General features: G+C 46.9%; 1 protein-coding gene across 1 annotated transcript in view; it reads right to left on the bottom strand.

Annotated features, from left to right (window-relative positions):
• Positions 1-17,911, bottom strand: part of CDHR3 (cadherin related family member 3) — a 90,665-nt gene that overhangs the window by 26,939 nt on the left and 45,815 nt on the right. Inside the window, exons 9-15 of the mRNA XM_021719450.1 lie at positions 13,885-14,056; positions 11,999-12,101; positions 11,168-11,266; positions 7,749-7,975; positions 5,305-5,476; positions 3,274-3,524; positions 1,059-1,240 (exon numbers count right to left, since the gene is read on the bottom strand). Of these exons, the coding sequence (XP_021575125.1) occupies positions 1,059-1,240; positions 3,274-3,524; positions 5,305-5,476; positions 7,749-7,975; positions 11,168-11,266; positions 11,999-12,101; positions 13,885-14,056 (1,206 nt within the window). The remainder of the gene's footprint in view (positions 1-1,058; positions 1,241-3,273; positions 3,525-5,304; positions 5,477-7,748; positions 7,976-11,167; positions 11,267-11,998; positions 12,102-13,884; positions 14,057-17,911) is intronic.

The raw sequence follows: 17,911 nt of genomic DNA, 5'->3' as shown, positions 1-17,911 counted from the left end.
GCTACCACAGCTTCAACCTGCTGGGCTCAGGTGATCCTTCTGTCTTAGCCTTCCAAGTAGCTGAAACTACAAGCACATACCACCACTCCTGGCTAAAGGAGTTGTATACTGTGTGTGTGTGTGTGTGTGTGTGTGTGTGTGTGTGTGTGTGTGTGTTTTAAGCATTTGCCCTAAATCAGAAACCATGCTAAGTGCTGTGTTTGCATTTGCTCATTTCATTGTTTAGTTTTACACTAAAAAAACAGAAGCTCATGGAGGTGATCCCTTTCCCAAAGCCATATCCCCAGAACATGGTAGAGCTGAGATTTAAACCCAGGCTGTGTCTAACTCCAAAACCCAGGGTCAAGACCGTGATACCCTAGTTGCAAAAAGCCACTGAGAATCAAGAAACCTGACTCAGAGAAGTTTGTGGCCAGTTGGAGCTCTCTACTTCCCTCTACTACCTCACCTCAGCCAGTAAAAGACACTTCACAGATGGTCACAATAAAAGACGTACTAGTGAGCAGGTGAACATGGGAAGGAGAGAAAACAAGCCTGAATGAGTATGCACAGTCCTGAGAGTGACAGAGTGGATCCACATGCAAAAAAAAAAAAAAAAAAGAGATTATTTAGTTGCACAAAAATCCACTTGACTCTGTGGAGCCAAAAGTTGTATGCCCTTATTGGTTTCTTGGGCTTCCTTTAATTCCATCCCCTCCTTTAAAGATTCTGCCAATAGGAGCACAGAATATTCTATCGCTACTCACAACAGGGTTTTTCTGAAGCTTCTGTTCAGGTTAAGGTCACCAAAAGGTTGATGCCCCAGTTTTATCAAGAGCCTATAGAGGATAGAGTAGGTTGCCAGGGAAAGCCTAAGGAATGATTTCCTGGCCCCACAGGTGATAAAGAGGGTACAGCAGGACAGAGGGGAGCTGGGACCGCCCCCATCTCTTTTTCCTGCCTTCACTCCAGGCACCCTGCCCTGTTGAAAATCCCTGATTCTCCATCTTTCCTTCTGACATCACCAGAAAATGTCCTAAGGGAAGTGGAGGAAAGGGCCCAGTCCACTGGCAACTTACAGAGGTTTCTTGTCCTTCTCGGTCTTGCAGGAACAGTGTCTGTAGATGGCTTTGACCAACAGAACAACCAGGGACACCAGGAGGCCCAGAAGCAATATGGAGCCCAAAGAGACGACAAAAGGCACATACCACGCTGAAGAAGAATACACGTTTTTCTTCAGGACCTGGTAGGTGATCCTAGGCTTGAACAACAGAGAGCGGGCAGTGTGAGTAGAGGGTGGTGGCATTTTTGACATTTCCATACTCCTTGTGGTGGGAGTTTATTCCACTCTTTGTACTCCCTCTGTACACTGGACACTGTGTACTCACAGTTCTTGCTGTTCAACCCATCATCTCATTTCTAGTTTTTGCCAATATCCGTTAGATCAAGACCCAGAAGATTCAGGAAACTGAAAAGCGACTCCAGACCTAATTTTATTCTGTCTTCCCCTTTCCAAAAGCTAAAAAAGTTCATTGGCTTTCTTCCGGCCATATCTGGGCATAACCCAGGGACTAATATAGCCATTGTCTCTCACTGAGGAGGCATGAGCCATGAAAGTTGTTTTTTTAACACCTTGTAGGCTTTTCAGTGTTCTCTCGACTACAAGCTGTCACTGCCAGATGAGTGGGCTGATATCACAGCCAAGCCTCGAGTTCAGCATCTGCTTCCTAGAGCTGGAGACAGATAAGAAACCGGTTCTGGGGATCTCAGGATCAGAGATGCCACAATCGGGTCATGCTGGAAGCCCAAGAAAGGTGGCAACTCCTTCCCAGGGCACCTACTAGCTCCTACCACAACTGGACATTTTTAGAGTGGTCATATGCCTCCATTCAAGAAGTCATGTTGGCTTGAGCACAGGAGAGAGAAGCATGAACCAGCTCTGGGTAAGACTCTAAGAAGCAAAAAGTGGCTATCTCTGTAGGTGGTTTTCTACAGTGCTGACTACCTTTCTTCTGGCATGCTGCAGGTGTGAGGCTGCTGACCAGGGTGCAGCTTTTACTAGGAGGAGGAGGAGGAAAAAAGGGGACCAAAGAGGCAACATAAACGCCAGTTCCTTCAAGGGGCAGGGGAGATAATCTTGTTATCAGAACCTGAGGTTCTTCCTTCCTTCTCTAGACCGATTCTATTATGGCACTTGCTTGCTTCCTTCCTACCATTTTCCACAATCTGTATTTATTTTATTAATCTGTGTACCTGTTTGTAATCTGTCTCCCCCTCTAGATCGGTAGCTCTCAGACCTTAGTGAAGGTCAGAATTCCCTGGAAGGCTTATTAAAAACACAGATTGCTGGGCCCCACCTCCGGAGTTTCTGATCCAGTGAGTCAGGGGATAGAGTTGGGCATTCCGGGTTCCAGCATCCTTCCCTAGAGGTCATGGTAATGATCATGGTTGAGTGGCATGAAACTTTAACAATCTATAGCGGGCCTAAGAATTTGCATTTCTAACAAATTTCCAGGTGGTGCTGCTGCTATTGGTCTGGGGATCATTCTTTGAAAACCACTGACCTATACTCTAGGCTCCATGAGCAGGGATCATTTTTGTTTGTTCACTAAGGCTTGTGTGTGTGGGTTTTTTTGTTTGTTTCACTTTGTTTGTAGAAGACAGGGTCTCACTATGTTGCACAGGCTGGTCTTGAACTTCCTGGCCTCAAGCAATTCTCCCACCTCAGTCTCCCAAAGTGCTGGGATTACAGGCATGAGCCACTGCACCTAGCTTATTCACTAAGGTAATTGGCACATTATAGGTATTAATAGATTTGGACGCATTTTTTGGAGTGGAAGTGGTGATTAGGGTAGAGTAGCACAGGGTGACTCTTTAAGAGAAGTGGAAAAGTGAACCTGGCAGCCAGCTCCCCATCTCTTGGGCATCAGCTGGCAATGGTTCTTAGAGGAAGCAGAGAGGGGAGTAAAGGTAGCCACTAGCTCCTGTGCCACAAGCCACAGAGGTGGTTTATGTCTGATCTCTCACAGGTCCCTACACAAACACATATTCTTCTTTACCAGAATGGGAAAAGTACATGGTTTCACAAGTCCAAGGACTCACCTAGATCCTTATCACCCAGTGGCTACTCCAATCCAGTCCAAGATCACCATCCTAACACCTTAACCCTTGTCGGCAACATCCTAACACCTTAACCCTTGTCAGTCCATCCCACATTTCTCCTGGGTCAAAGGGCTCCATCAACACAAATCCCAAGAGAATGTGACTGGGGATCCCAGGTCCCAAAGCCCTTACCCTGGAGGTTGTGGTGATGATTGTGGTTGGGTGGGGAATGACTTTAATACTCAGTGTCACTGTTCCTGTTTCAACAAGGGCCTCAGCTTTCTTCCTGCCGGACAGCAAGTTGTCATCAGTTATGTAGACAAGCAGTTTGTAGTCCCAGATCTTATCAAGCCCACCAGCATAGTCAAAGCGAGACGCAAGCAACAGGCGTGTGACGTTGGATCCAGCATTGGGAGAGAAGGTGAAATGACTGTTGATGTTGCCTAAATAATGGAGGGGTGTTGGTGAAAGGAAAAAAAGAGAGTGAGAAATGAAGTTCAGAAGAAAACTGCATTCGATCTTTTTCTCAAATGTCCACACCTCAGGTATAGACTGTGTTGCTGATGTAGCAGAGCTAGGGTAGAGCTATGTTACAGGCCTTCACTGGTACAGAGATGCTCTTACAGCCAGGTTGCAAACAAGGTTGAGTAGAAAGGGACACAGCACACCTATCCTAGGTGCCGTCTTATCGAGCACCAGACAGGGACTCCAAATCTCTTTTACATATTTTTATTATCATTTTTTAAAAATAGAGGCGAGGTCTTGCTATGTTGCCTAGGCTGGTCTTGAACTCCCGAACTCAAGCGATCCTCCTGCCTCGACTTCCCAAAGCACTGGGATTACAGGCGTGAGCCACCGTGCCCGCCGACTCCATAATCTTGGTGCAGCCCCTTCCTGTTTATCACTGGCATTTAGTTGGTAACAACATGTGTAACTCACACACAGACAAATGAGTGGGCGGCAAGCGGGTAGAACAGGTCACATCCCTAGCAATGGGCCAAGTTCACCTCATGCCTTTCACGGGACCTGGCTGGTCACGCTGGTTACAGATGACTCTGGAGTTCCCCCCCAAAGGAAAGTGCCTCCTGGTTTTGCAGGGATTGCAGCCCCGGGTCCCCCTGGACCCACCCTGAAACACGCACTGCTCTGTCGGGGCTCACCGGGCTCACGGCTCAGCTCAGAGAGCCTGGGGCAGAGAGGCTGCCAGCCCAGGCATGCTTGCTCCCTCCTCCACTGGCTCCAAACTCATTACTGACTGAACACCAGTAAATGGAACAGGAGATGATGCAATTTTTGCTCCCTTAGCAGCAAAGTGCTCCCTCAAGGCCTTGGGGTTCTCATATGGATTATTTCCATCTTCAGCAACTGCAGTCTCAGGGCAGTCTCTGCCCCTGGGTTTTGTGACACAGCCGGCTCAAGAGGCTTCCTACTGTTCGAGTTCCTGCTCTGCCAAGGGCTCAGCAGGCAGCAGAGATGGATTTTACTCTTTCACGTGGAATTGTTCTGCTTGTTTGGGTTTAAATCCCTGGCCCCGGCACTTCATTAGATGAGCTATTTTGGTCTAATTTCCATTGAGGGGTGCTCTTTTTTCTCTACAATGGTATATTTTTAAAGAGAGAGAATGAATGGAGCAGAAGAGAATTCCTGAGGACACGTTTCAAAATGCATTTAATCTATTTAATCTATTATTATCCAGAGAGAGGCCTGGGAGTCCCTGCCCCCACTACAAGCTTTCAGGAAAAGTGGTGGTTGAAAAATTGGACTACATTTTTTTCTAATTACACGAATATGATTGATGATCCATATTACAGGCAGGAATTGGAGGGGGTGGGGTTCACCATCAATGAGATCACCCTTTTTGGGGCCTCTAAGCAGCCACATATGGGGGCTCTGGGAGGAGTCAGGTGGGCAGGGGAAGCCAAGAGGAGCACTGGGAAGAACTGGTTCCACATAGACACCTCATCTCTGCTTTCCTCATTCAAAAGACCCTCCCCCATAAGCCAGGCACGGTAGTCCCAGCTAACTGGGAGGCCGAGGCAGGAGGATCGCTTGAGCCCAGGAGTTCAAGACTAGCCTGGGAAACATAGCGAGACCCCATCTAAAAAAAAGTACCCCCTCCCCAACTCCTGCTCCCCTTGTGCTCAGTGTGTGAGCACAGACCCCCCACTCCATCTTCTCTAGACAACTATGGAAGCCTCGTGGCTGTCAACCCAAGTACTGTACCTGGGCCAATAGAATAACGAAAAGATCTGGGGCTGGAATCAAGGTCAGTACACGTCAGCTTGAAGTTTTGAATATTTGTGCCAACTTTCAGATCCACTGGGATGGTCAGGAAATACAAGTTTGGGGTACAAATTGGCTTTTCGTCATTTTCTTCAAGGATATTCACAGTGACCTAGAACAGCAAGAAGGTGGTCGTTCTTAATAGCTAAATCTTGTTGAGTGCTTAATGTGGGCAGGTACTTTCCCTGGATTAGCTCATTTAACCTCACAGGAGGTAGATAACGTGATTATTCCCAATTTATAGAAAAGGAAATGGAGGTTTAGAGAGATCAGGTAATTGACCTAAGACCATTCAGCTGGTGAGTAGCAGACCATTCAACTGGTGAGTATGCAGGTCTGTCCTCCAAATCCTATTCTAGTAACTTGTTTAGTGTGTGTGTGTGTGTGTGTGTGTGTGTGTGTGTGTGTGTGTGTGTGTGTGTATGTGTGTGTAGTATATGTGTAGACTCATATACCCCACACTAATGCATCTAGGATTCATGGGTTCACCCACAAAGGATGCCAACTTGTTTTTCCAGTAATGGTGTGGATTTACAGTGACCCCATGTACGTCCTTGCTGGCTGCCCCTTATGAACAGGAAGTTTTTTAATTGTGGCATATACAGCAATGCTTCTCAACCATGTCTCCACTCTCTCAGGCCCACTTCTGACTGAGGGATTGGACTCCCTGGAGGGCGGGGCCCAGGGCACTTTTTTTTTTCTTTTAAACGTTCCCCAGCTGATTCTAATAAGCAGCCAGGGTTAAGAGCCACTGGGACAGAACAAGCCGGCCTGGTTAAACTGGGATCTCATCTGTAACCTGGGCTATTAGCATCGTGCTAAGCCCTGGGGCTAACCTGCCCGTGCAGGGGCCAGCCCAGTCTCTTTCATCGCTGTCTTTTATACCTGATGAATTGGAAGATAGCCTGGGATGCCTGCCAGCACAGAATCATAGAATGTCAGCCCTGAAAGGGACTTGTGTGATCATTTAGTTTATCACCCTTTTTAAAAGCTTATGAATTTTGAGTCGTATTCATTCTACCTTTGAAATTTGGGAATTTCAGCTATTTCTGAGCCCGGGAATAAATTGAAATGTTCACTCTAGTTAGCTCCCAAAGTGGAGTCCATTCATTTTTCTCAAAAAACCCCCAGCCTAACAAACACTGCAATTATCTCCAACTTTCCTCGGCTAGCAATGCGGAGGCTCACACATCATTAAAAACATCAGCCCATTAATTCAAAGCAAGTCATCAGAGGAACCAGACTATTCAGGCATTGGCTTATCAGGTGACTCTCTGTTTGAGAGATAGAGAAATAGGGACACAGAGATAAGCGTTGCTAGACTCCCTCGGAAAATTGGGATCAAAGTTGAGAAATGAACTCGGTCTCCTGACTCTGAGCCAATCATTGTCTGTATCACACAGGGCTGCCTGCTGCTGCTGGGAGCTCATTTTGCCTTCACACGTTTTCACTTTACTAATGGGAAAGACCAAGGAAGTGTTCGGTCTTTGTGGCCATCATGTTGCCCTCAGATAATCCTAGCCACTGACAACACAGATTTATTAGACCCTTGATACTCAAAGTGTGGCTGGGGACCAGCAGCGCTGGCACTGCTGGGAAGCACAGTAGAAATGCAGAATTTCAGGCCCCAGACCTACTGACTCAGAATCTGGATTCAACAAGATTCTCAGCACCAAAGTCTGGGAAGCAGAATGGGAACACAGCATCATTTTAAGATCTACCCCAGCCAGGCATGGTGGCTCACACCTATAATCTCAGCATGTTGGGAGGCTGAGGCGAGAGGATTGCTTGAGCCCAGGAGTTTGAGACCAGCCTGGGCAACATTGCAAGACCTTGTGTCTATAAAAAATTAGCCAGGTTTGGTGGTGTATGCCTGTGGCCTCAGCTACTTGGGAGGCTGAGGCAGAAGGATTACCTGAGCCCAAGAGGTCGAGGATGTGGTGAGCTATGATTGTGCCACTGCACTCCTGTAAAGATGAGATCTTGCTATGTTGTCTAGGCTGGCCTCAAACTCTGGGGCTCATGTGATCCTCCTGCTTCAGCCTCCCAAAATGCCGGGATTACAGGCATTAGCCACCTTGCCCAGCCACAAAGTGAGTTTTAAAGGGCCATGGGAGAGACCTTGTCCCACAAAGTGTTTTGCGGGTTCAGCAGGTCTTCCAATATCTGGACACCAGTCTCAGTGCTACTTAGTCACCCACAAAACTTGGGCCTCAAAGAAAGACACACATGTTTATTTCCTGGGCACCACTGCTCGTTTCTCATCCCATCTGCAGGATGTGTCCTGGGAAGTGTCCTCAGTGCCACAGCCACACCCTAGAGGTACCAGAGACCCGAAGCCAACAAGTGGGATTCGTGGGAGTATATCGAGCTGCCCCACTCACAGTGACTGAGCTGGTGTCCTCGTTGTTGGTGGCCTGGATACTGAGAATATGGATGGGGGTTGTTTCATAGTCCGCTTTAGTTACTAGCTGGAGTTCTCCCGTCTTGGGATTCATCCAAAATATGCTCGGGTACTGGAGACTGGCCCCTCCGGCGGAGATGGAGTACACAGTGCTGCTCTGGGGGAAGTCTTTATCTGTCGCTCGCACCTGTCCCACGGGGGTTCTAGCTGGAAGCATAAAGTACCTGCAATTAGTCCTGCTTTGGGAAGGTGGGCAAGGACAATCCAGGAACACATGCCCTCCCTGTCATGGGTAGAAAGACTCTGGAAGCCTCCTTGCTGGCCAAACTCTGTATGTTTTATATCTTCAATTCTTTTAAAATCAAATAATGTGCCAGGTGTGGTGACTCACATCTGTAATCCTAGCCTGTTAGGAGGCGGAGGTGAGAGAACTGCCTAAGCCCACAGGTTCAAGGCCAGCCTGGGCAGCATGGTGAGACCTCATCTCTACAATAAATCAAAAAATTAGCCAGGTATGGTGACATGCACTTGTAGTTCCAGCTACTTGGAAGGCTGAGGTGGAAAGATCACCTGAGCCTAGCAGGTCGAGGATGTGGTGGCCGTGAGCATGTCATTGCACTCCAACATGGGTGACAGAGTGAGACTCAGACAAAAAAAAAAAACAATTCAAATCATGCTGATGAGCACCCACTAGGTAACTAGACCTTGAATCCAAACAGTACTGAGAGGTATAAAGGACACCTCCCGTTTTTATAGACTCCAAGAACACTGACCATTTTGCCATCATAATCAACAGTGTACAGAACATCCGTCCTTACACATATGTCTTTTTGCAGTGGTGTTTCTTCTCTTTTCTAAAAGTTTCTTCTCTTTTTCAGTTTTTTTGCAATGAGCACAAATTGCTCTTATAAAAATAAACAACCGGCCAGGCTTGGTGGCTCAGCCTGTATTCCCAACACTTTGGGAGGCCTAGGCGAGTGGATTGCCTGAGCCCGTGGGTTCGAGACCAGCCTGGGCAACTTGGCGAGACCTCGTCTCTACAATAAGTCAAAAATTAGCCAGGCATGGTAGCGCGCGTCTGTAGTTCCAGCTACTTGGAAGGCTGAGGCGGAAGGATTGCTGGAGGCTAGCAAGTCGATGCTGGGATGGCCATGAGTGTGCCACTGCACTCCTGCCCGGAAGACAGAGTGAGACTCCAACTCAAAAAAAACAAAACAACAAAACAATCTTTAAAGAATTTAGTTGGCGGTGACTCAAGCCTGTAATCCCAGCACTTTAGGAGGCCAAGGCAAGAGGATTGCCTGAGCCCAGGAGTTCGAGACCAGCTTGGACAACTTGAAACCTCGTCTCTACAATAAATTAAAAAAAATTAGTCAGGCATGGTGGTGCATGCCTGTAGTTCCAGCTACTCGGAAGGCTGAGGTAGAAGGATCACCTAAGCCCAGCAGGTCGAAGCTGCTGTGGCCATGAGTGAAACTCCAACTCAAAAAAAAAAAAGAATTCAGCAACTGATGATTACAGAGTATAGATTTTTAAATGCTCTTCCATTTTGCTTATTTTTCTTTTTTTTTCTTTCAAATAACTCCAGTTTAATGTAACTTCAAGCCCAAAGATTGTGGGAGGTAAACAGTCTCTTGGTACCTATGGGGCACGAGAGGAAAGACAAACTCCTGGAAGAATGGAGTGCGGGATCTGTGGCTGCTCCACGGACTCTCTCTAAAGCAGGGTCTTGGGCAGAGGAACCCTGAGCAGCCGGAAGACAAGACTTCTCAAGTTTCAGGAGTAAGGTACTGTGTACATCCTTGAAAGAGGGCCCACCAAAAAGCTTTTAAACAGGGCTGGGAAGAAGCCATTTCTGAGTCTGGTTCAAGACAGTGGACAGCAAAGCAACTCGCCGGCTTGGAGGCACTGCCCGGGCGCCCTCTGAGCTCCACCAGAGCCGCCATGTCAGCCTAAACCTCGGCCGGCATGGGCCTGGCAACACTCTAAGACATTTAGTTGGGCATATTTTGCTTATTTTTCAAAGATTGTTGGTAGAGTTGCTAGAGTCTGGCTTGTTTGTTTTATAGGAGTTCATTCTCATGAATTATACTCTGAGGGCAGGAGCCTTCTCTTATTCACTTCTGTAGCCCCAGTACTAAGTGCATGACCCAAAGTAGGGGACCGAAAGTAATGGTAGCTGTGGTGGCTATAAGCATGCCACTTCATCCCTGCCTGGGTGAGAGAGTGAGACTACAACTCCAAAAAAAGAAAGAAAGAAAAAGAAAGTAATCGCAGTAAGATCTGTGTATTCATAGACTGTTCCAGTTGAATTTGTTATTCATGGCATCAGGTATAAAAAATTAAAAGCATTTTCCTTGGACCTTCATTTTGTGTTTTGTTTCAAAATTTGATGTCAGGAAATAGAAACCAGCGTAGAGGATAAAATGGAGAGGGAATCCTTTCAGAGGGAGGGTTTTGGTTTTACTTTTGTTGTTGTTGCTGTTTACTATGGAAGAAGTATTTATGATCTAAAGATCAAAAGCTGCCGGGCTCCGTGGCTCAGCCTATAATCCCGTGCCTTTGGCAGGCTGAGGTGAGTGGATTGCCTGAGTCCGCGGGTTCGAGACCCGCCTGGGCAACTTGGCGAGACCTCATCTCTACAATAAAATCAAAATGAGCCAGGCGTAGTAGCGCGCGCCTGTAGTTCCAGCTACTTGGAAGGCTGAGGCAGAAGGATCGCCGGAGCCCAGCAGGTCGAGCCCGCTCCCGGCCACCGCACTCCAGTCTGGGTGACAGAGTGAGACTCCCAACTCAAAGAAAAAAAGATCAAAAGTTGTGGGATGTCTATTACTTATTAAGCTAGAGAGTTAACAGTATTATCTTCACACTGGGAGAGATAGGGAGACATGAAGCTGGAAGCAGGACTTTTCTTTAAAGGGGGAAGAGTTTGCAAAAATCAAGGTGTTACAAAGGGCAGAAAAAAAGTCTTCCAGCAAGTCCTGGTGGGACATAGAGAGAATGTCTGTATTTTGTTTTTTATGAAGGAAATACAGGAATGGGAAACCTTTTCTCTATTTTAAAATTTCAATTATCTGAATGAGCTGGATAAAAATCACAGTGAAAACAAGAGAAAACTTGGACTACAAAAAGGGAGGATTAGCAGAATCAGGCAAACAGACAAGGAAGCAATCAGAGGCTTCTGAGAAACACAGGTTAATCTAGTTTTCAAAATCCAGCTTTCACGGGAGGGCTTCTCAGCAGTAAGGAAAACTTAAAAGAAATAAGACGAATCAGCTGTGAGAACTGCTGTGCAGAACACCACCCAGCCCTCTCCCAGGGAGTTCTCCCTGTTGCAGGACATGCATTTGGTGGGAGTCCATTAAGGGCACTGTGGTCTGTGTCTTGCCTGTTACTTACCGGGTCTTGTTTCTGACACATCAAATACGTAGGATGGCCTATCAAAAGTAAGAGGAAACTCATTCTCGGGGCTTGTCAGGATATGAATGTAGATGCTATCTAAAAATGGAAATAGAAACATGTTTAGTCACAAATCGTTACTCCTTCGTTTATTTTTTCAACCTCCTTAACGAATCTTCCAAGTACAGGCTGTGTGTATAGGGATACCAGGTATGTAAGACCTGGCAGCTCCTGCCTTCCAGATGCTAAGGGTAGTCACCCTTCGATAAGCACATGCACATATGGGTCTAAGGGAACCAGAGGCTTCTAGGAGGAAGCACAAACTGAGCCCTACAAACAAGGCAGGGGCGCGTTTGGTGGGGGTGGGGAGGCTGTTCTAGATATTTGCAAAAATATTAAGGTACAAAACTGCGTAATTCACCCAGGAAAACTGCAAACAGTTGGCCTAGTTGGAAGAAAAGAGGGCTTGGAGGCAAAACTGGAGAGTTAAGCTGTGGCCAGATGATTAAAATCCTTGTACGCCAAGCCAAAGAGTTTGAACTTGAACTTGACAGCTACAGGCTTTAGACAAGGAAATGATATGATGGCATTTGCATTTCCTGAAAAATCACTGTCAGAGATATGGAGGATGCCTTGGAAAGGGGCAAGACTGAAGGCAGAGAGACTCTTCAAAGACCCTCACATGTTATAATTCAGCCAGAAGAGAGGAAAGCCCTGCGTTAAAGCAGGGCTAGTGGGATGGGAGACCTAGCACCGTATCTAGTATGGCCTGGCATAATTTAGTCTCTGCTCAAGGAAGATGCTCATGAAAGAAACCAAAATTATACTTGCCTTTATAGTAAGGAGGAGCAACATCTTGCACCTGGGTTATCACCGTGTATCTGTTGCCAGCTGCTAGGTTATTGGGATTTTCATAATCCAGATCACCAACCAGCTGGATTGAAATGGAGATAGTAGATTACAGAGTCAACAATTCTATGTATTGGGCTGACAAAGACATTTTCATATACTGCTAGTGGATATGTACATTGGCCAAATCTTTCTGGAAAGCATTTTGCCAATAAAAATGGAGAGCATTAAAAAGTTATAACCATTTTTTGTTCACTGCTAGAGAACTTATTAGAAGAATTTACAGGAGACAGAATCTATGTACAAAGATGTTCATCAAGCACTACTGCTCAACGGCATAGGCTCACAACTTTAGATCAGTTGCAGAAAAGCACGATCCTGAATCGTCCATGAAGGGATTATTTTTTCTTTGTAGTAGTCTTCCCTTACTATCTGTGGTTTTGCTTCCTGTGGTTTCAGTTACCTGCTGCCAACCAGAGTCTGAAAACAGACGAGTATAGCACAATAACATATTTTGAGATAAACTACATTCATATATATTTTTAAAAAAATTTTTTTTTGAGACAGAGTCTTGCTGTGTTATCCAGGCTAGAATGTAGTAGCTATTCACAGGTGTGATCATAGCTCACTGCAGCCTCGAACTTTTGGCCTCAAGCAATCCTTCTGCTTCAGTCTCCCAAATAGCTGGGACTATAGGTGTGCACCATCATGTCCAGTTTCACATAACTTTTATTACAGTGTCTTGTAATAATTTGTCTATTTTGTTATTGACTATTATTGTGAACCTCTTACTGTGCCTAATTTATAAATTAAACTTATCAGTATGGACGTATAGGAAAATACATAGCATATATAGGGCTTGGAACTACCCATGGCTTGAGGCCTCCACTGGGAGTCTTGGAATATATCCCCTGTGGCTATGGGGGACTACTGTATTTTAAAGACTTATGCATATATGTATAAAATATATACTAGAAAGAAGATGAGGGAACTATATCAAAATATTAACAGTGGTTATCAGTGAATGGTGATGTTTTTCTGTACTTTCTACATTTTCTACATTGATCATGTATTAATTACCTAAACAAAAATAATGGAAGTTATTTTTTAGATGACACCATGAATAATGTTAGTGAGATTTTCTTGGAGTCGGAAGAAGGACTTAAGATGGGAAGTGGAGAAGGAGGTGGGTGAAGGGAAGGTTAGAGGGCTGCTTGCTCCACTCCCCAAGGCTTGATCTCTGATGCGAGCTCCCCAAGACCCCAATCCCCTCCCTTCCCTGCCCTTCCATGTTTCTCTTTGCCTTTCCCACTGTCCCCCAACAGTCGCCCTGCAAGCAAAGGCCTCTCACAGCTTTTATACCTATCTTTCTTCCAGTGTTGCTTTTGCCCCCTGGAAATTGTTGGGGAGGAGCCCTACACATCCTCACAGTCTCATTCTCCTCTGGGTCCCCAGAGATTCTACAGTGTGAAATGTATCCAGTCCCACTCAAGACCCAGGGCCGGCTACCTCTCACCTTGCTACTCTGTGGGCCAGGAATGGGCATTCAAATAAACAAAAGTGCTTGAGTGCAGGGGGCATGGATGTGTCTGTACAGGCACACTAAGCAGGCCCGCAAGCTGCACACTACGCAAGGAAGACTTCGGTGCGGAGCTCCCCAGACATAACTATGCATGACCGCCGATTCCCGGAACCTGGGTAAAATGAGGAACAAGCCGGGACATAGCTTCACTGTTAAGTCCGTCAGTTACAGTCGCCCCGAGAGGAGGGATTACCTTGGAAATTGCTCTCTACGGGACAGCAAAAGCACTATGCCTGTTGGACCAGTTCCCGATGCCCTTTGAATGATGCAATGACCATTAACTGACCACAATTTTCCCAGAGCCAGCTGGATCCTGTAAAAATCTGCCACTGCTTCCCACTCCAGATGGCGTGGTGAAGTTGAATCTGTTGTTTGGTGCCTCGCTGTCCTCATCAAAGCAGAACTTGTTCAGGTCAAGAAGCAATGTCCCATTGGCTGTTCTTTCAGGCACTATAATGCTGGCGAAAAGACACAATTCAATATTTTCCCCCAACAAATGGTGACTGAGTGTCCTTCTCACACTGGCCCTCGGCTAGACACCGCTACTGTCATTTCAATTCAAAGCAAGTCCATGGTTATTGCAGTAACCTCCTAACTGGTCTTCCTCATTCTGCCCTTGCCTCCTTTTAGGCTATTTTTAACACAGCTGCCAGAGGAATTCTGTTAAAATGCTGTCAGATCATGTCACTGCTCTGCTCCGAAGTCCCAAATGGCTCCTCATTTCAGTCCAAGTCCCAGCTTTGATCTGCAGGATGCCCTGTGATATGCTCCCCCCAACGACCCCTCTGAACTCATCTCTGACTAACTCTTCCCCTTGTTCACGCTCCCGCCTCTCTGGCCTCCTGGAGGTCCTGGAACACTCCACCAGAGTCTGACCTCAGGGTCACTAGTCTCATGGGGTAGGGTAGGGGGAGCTCTTCCCACGGACACCCCCGTGGCTCATGCTTCCACTTTAGTCTCTAATCAGATGTCACCTTGTAAGCGAGACTCTATCCAAGATGTCAACAGTCCCTGCCCAGTGCTTTCTCTCCTGTTTCCCCCTTTACTTTTAATTCTTAGCACTTATCATTATCCAATATACTATATGTTTTATTTATTTATCCCATTTATTTTCTGCTTCCCTTTTAGACTGTAAACTCCATGAGGGCAGGGATCTTTGTTTGCTTTGTTCTTGGCATACTCAATAAGTATTTGTTGAATGAATGAATGACAGCTAGCACAGTTGTGAAGGAGAACAGAAAAAAACAGAATATAAATTTCACCCTCTGCCTGCAGGAGGTTTTCACCTAATTAGGGGAAATGCCTGTCCCTCATCCTCCATGTTTTGAAGATGGGAAATTTCTTGACTTGTGTCCAAGTGGTTTCAATATCATAGAAAGGCCTCCTAACACCTTAGCATCAATATCATAGAAAGGCCTCCTAACACCTTAGCATCATTCATCAAAAGAGGTTTATTGCCAGGTGCAGTGGCTCATGCCCATAATCTCAGCACTTTGGGCGGCAGAGGCGAGAGGATTGCCTGAGCTCAGGAATTCAAGACCAGCCTGGGCAACTTGGCAGGACCTCTTCTCTACAGTAAATAAATAAAAATTTAGCCAGGCATGGTGGTACACACTTGTACTTTCAGCTACTTAGAAGGTTGAGGCAGAAGGATCACCTGAGCCCAGCAAGTCAAGGCTGCGGTGGCCGTGAGTGTGCACTGCTCTCCAGCCTGGACAACAGAGTGAGACTCTGACTCAAAAAAAAAAAAAAAAAAAAAAAGGTTTATTAAGGGTCAAGTTGGGGTCCCAATCTCCAGGGTCTAGGTAAATAACACAAAAGTTATCCCCAACTCAGAGCCTCTGGCCAAGCCCAGGTTGGTGTGGAAGACTCTGAGGAAGACTGATGAACACCTTATTATGTCCCCAGGTGCCAGTTCTTCCATCTATAAAACACAAATTATGTCAGCTAGCTTTTGCTACATAACATGCTAGCCCACAGCTGAGTGAATTAAAACAACACATATTTATTATTTTTCACAATACTATGGGTTTATCTCACAGTTGTTTTGGGCCTAGTGTGGCTTGGTTGGTCTCTGTAGTCACTGACAGCTTGGCTGGTGGGCTGGGTGGAATGGTCTAGAACGGCCTCACTCACGTGTCTGGTGATAAAAGGTGGTTGGTATCTGCTGCTTTTTGTCTCTCACCTTCCAGAAGACAGGCCCAGGCCTGATACACAGAGGTCACAGGGTTCCAAACGCAACAAAAGAGGGCAAGTCTTTTCAAGCCTCTGTTGTGCCATGCTTGTCAATGTTCCAGCGGCCAAAGCAGTTCACGTGGTCAAGACCAGATTCAAGGAGTAGAGAAAGGGACTCATCTTTTGATGGAAGGAATAGCAAAATCACATTGCAAAGGAGCATGTATACAGGCAGGGCGGAATCCATGGGCTCCTGTTGTTTGGTTTTGTTTTTGCTATCTACCACAATCTTTTGCTTTGGCAGAACATCTTACAAACATATATTGTGGTTGCCATGAGAATGTGCCCGGAAGACCCTCAGTCGCAAGATTGTAACTGACCACAGGCCCCAACTGCTGGGCTCTGAAATCCATCACTGTGTTTGCAGGGAGGCCATGCACCAACAACTGGGCATGACAGAGATACTAAGCCACGTTCATTCCTATCCAGTAGCTGACTTGTCCTTGATCCCCTAGCTGAATGTTTCATAAACTGCATGCAGCCTGGGACATTTCCAACCACCTTTCCTCTCTCTTTGCTTCACTCAGGTCAGACTTGCCCCACGGTCTGATGGCTTCCTCAGCCTAGTCCATCACCTTCCCCACTTCCTCCCTCAAACATTTCCCCCAATAAAAGCCTGGTACATTTAATCCTGTCTTGGCACCTGGCTCTTGGCCCAGACTCACATGTGTTACATCTTTAATCCTCTGTTCTTCCTTCTGCAGCCAAATTGTGTTGCCTTCTCCATCCCACAGTGTCTCCTCATGGAAACTAAAATAGGTTCTGGGCTCAGGATGTGTAGAGCAAAGTCTGACAGCAAGGATGGTCTTGGGCTGCTGAGGATAACAGGTTTGCTTGCTGGAGAGAAAGCAGGTGTAACCAACTCTCTGTGATGCCTCACGGACAAAGACCACCTCTGTGTTTCAGCAGGATTCCAGCCTGGATTGCATGATGCCATGGTTTTATTCATAAGTACTTTGAATAGATACCACTTATTAAACACCAACTACAAGTTGTATCATACCAAGCACTTTAAAAACACTATCTCAGGCCAGGCACAGTGGCTCATGCCTATAATCCCTGCAGTTTGGGAAGCCAAGGTGGGAGGATTGCTTAAGCCCAGGAGTTTGAGACCAGCCTATGCAACATAGTGAGACCTCTCCTTCAAGAAAAAAAAAAAATTAGCTGGGTGTGGTGGCACATGTCTATAATTCCCAGCTACCTGGGAGCTTGAAACAGAAGAATCACTGAAGCCCAGAAGGTCGAGGCTGCGGTGAGCCATGATTGTGATACGGCCCTCCAGCCTGGGCAAGAGAGTGCGGTCTTGATTCAAAAATAAAAATAAAAACACTATCTCTAATGTCCTCATCTCCGAAAGGTTTGTATTCTTGTCCCCATTCTGCAGGAAGAGTAAGAGCGGTTTCAAGGCCGGTCCAAGAAAGTCGATGCATCCAGAAAGTCGATGCATCCAGAAACGATTGTCTATTGTGTGGGATAAAGCCATTATAATCTTGAAGTCCCATCGGTGAAGATCCAGGCCCACAGCCGGTGCGGGGATCTGAGCCTTGATTACAGCTCGGCAGAAGCCAGGAAATGGCATCATCCAAAGAATCCAGGGTCCTGAAGCCAGACATTTCAGGCACTCCAAAAGAGGCCTCCGCACTTGGCCCCTCAGGGCTGCCTGGCATGTGCTCTCATTCTCCTCTGACACTTGGTAATTTTCCTCTAAACGCTTGACTCGGAAAGCCACTCCCCCCCATTCATCCACTCCGGCCTCAAAGGCGAGCGGCCCTCGCCCCCCAGCCGCCCGACCACGGTTCTCTCCCCACGCCAAGGTGACTGCGCCCAGCCCATTCCGAAGCGGCCAAACTTCTCCGCCTCTCGCTCCCAAACAGCTTGCGAAGCGCTTTCAGCCAGGCACCTGGCAATTCACAACCAGAGCGGGGGCCCTCACGGCGCCTTGGATGCCTCCGCGGGGGCCCTGGGCTCATTCATTAGCAGCCTGGGAAAGACGCAGGGGCCTCGGTGCTCCGGGCTGGGAGCCTGCAGGGACTCCCGGGGCAGCAGGGGGCGCCCGCCTCCTCCAGGCCCTCCTCCGC

The sequence above is a fragment of the Carlito syrichta genome, unplaced genomic scaffold (assembly GCF_000164805.1).
Source record: "Carlito syrichta isolate Samal-C Ts95f unplaced genomic scaffold, Tarsius_syrichta-2.0.1 Scaffold314713, whole genome shotgun sequence".
In the NCBI taxonomy this organism is placed as follows: Eukaryota; Metazoa; Chordata; class Mammalia; order Primates; family Tarsiidae; genus Carlito; species Carlito syrichta.
The sequence above is the reverse complement of the archived record's forward strand: the minus strand, read 5'-3'. Positions and strand labels throughout refer to the sequence as shown.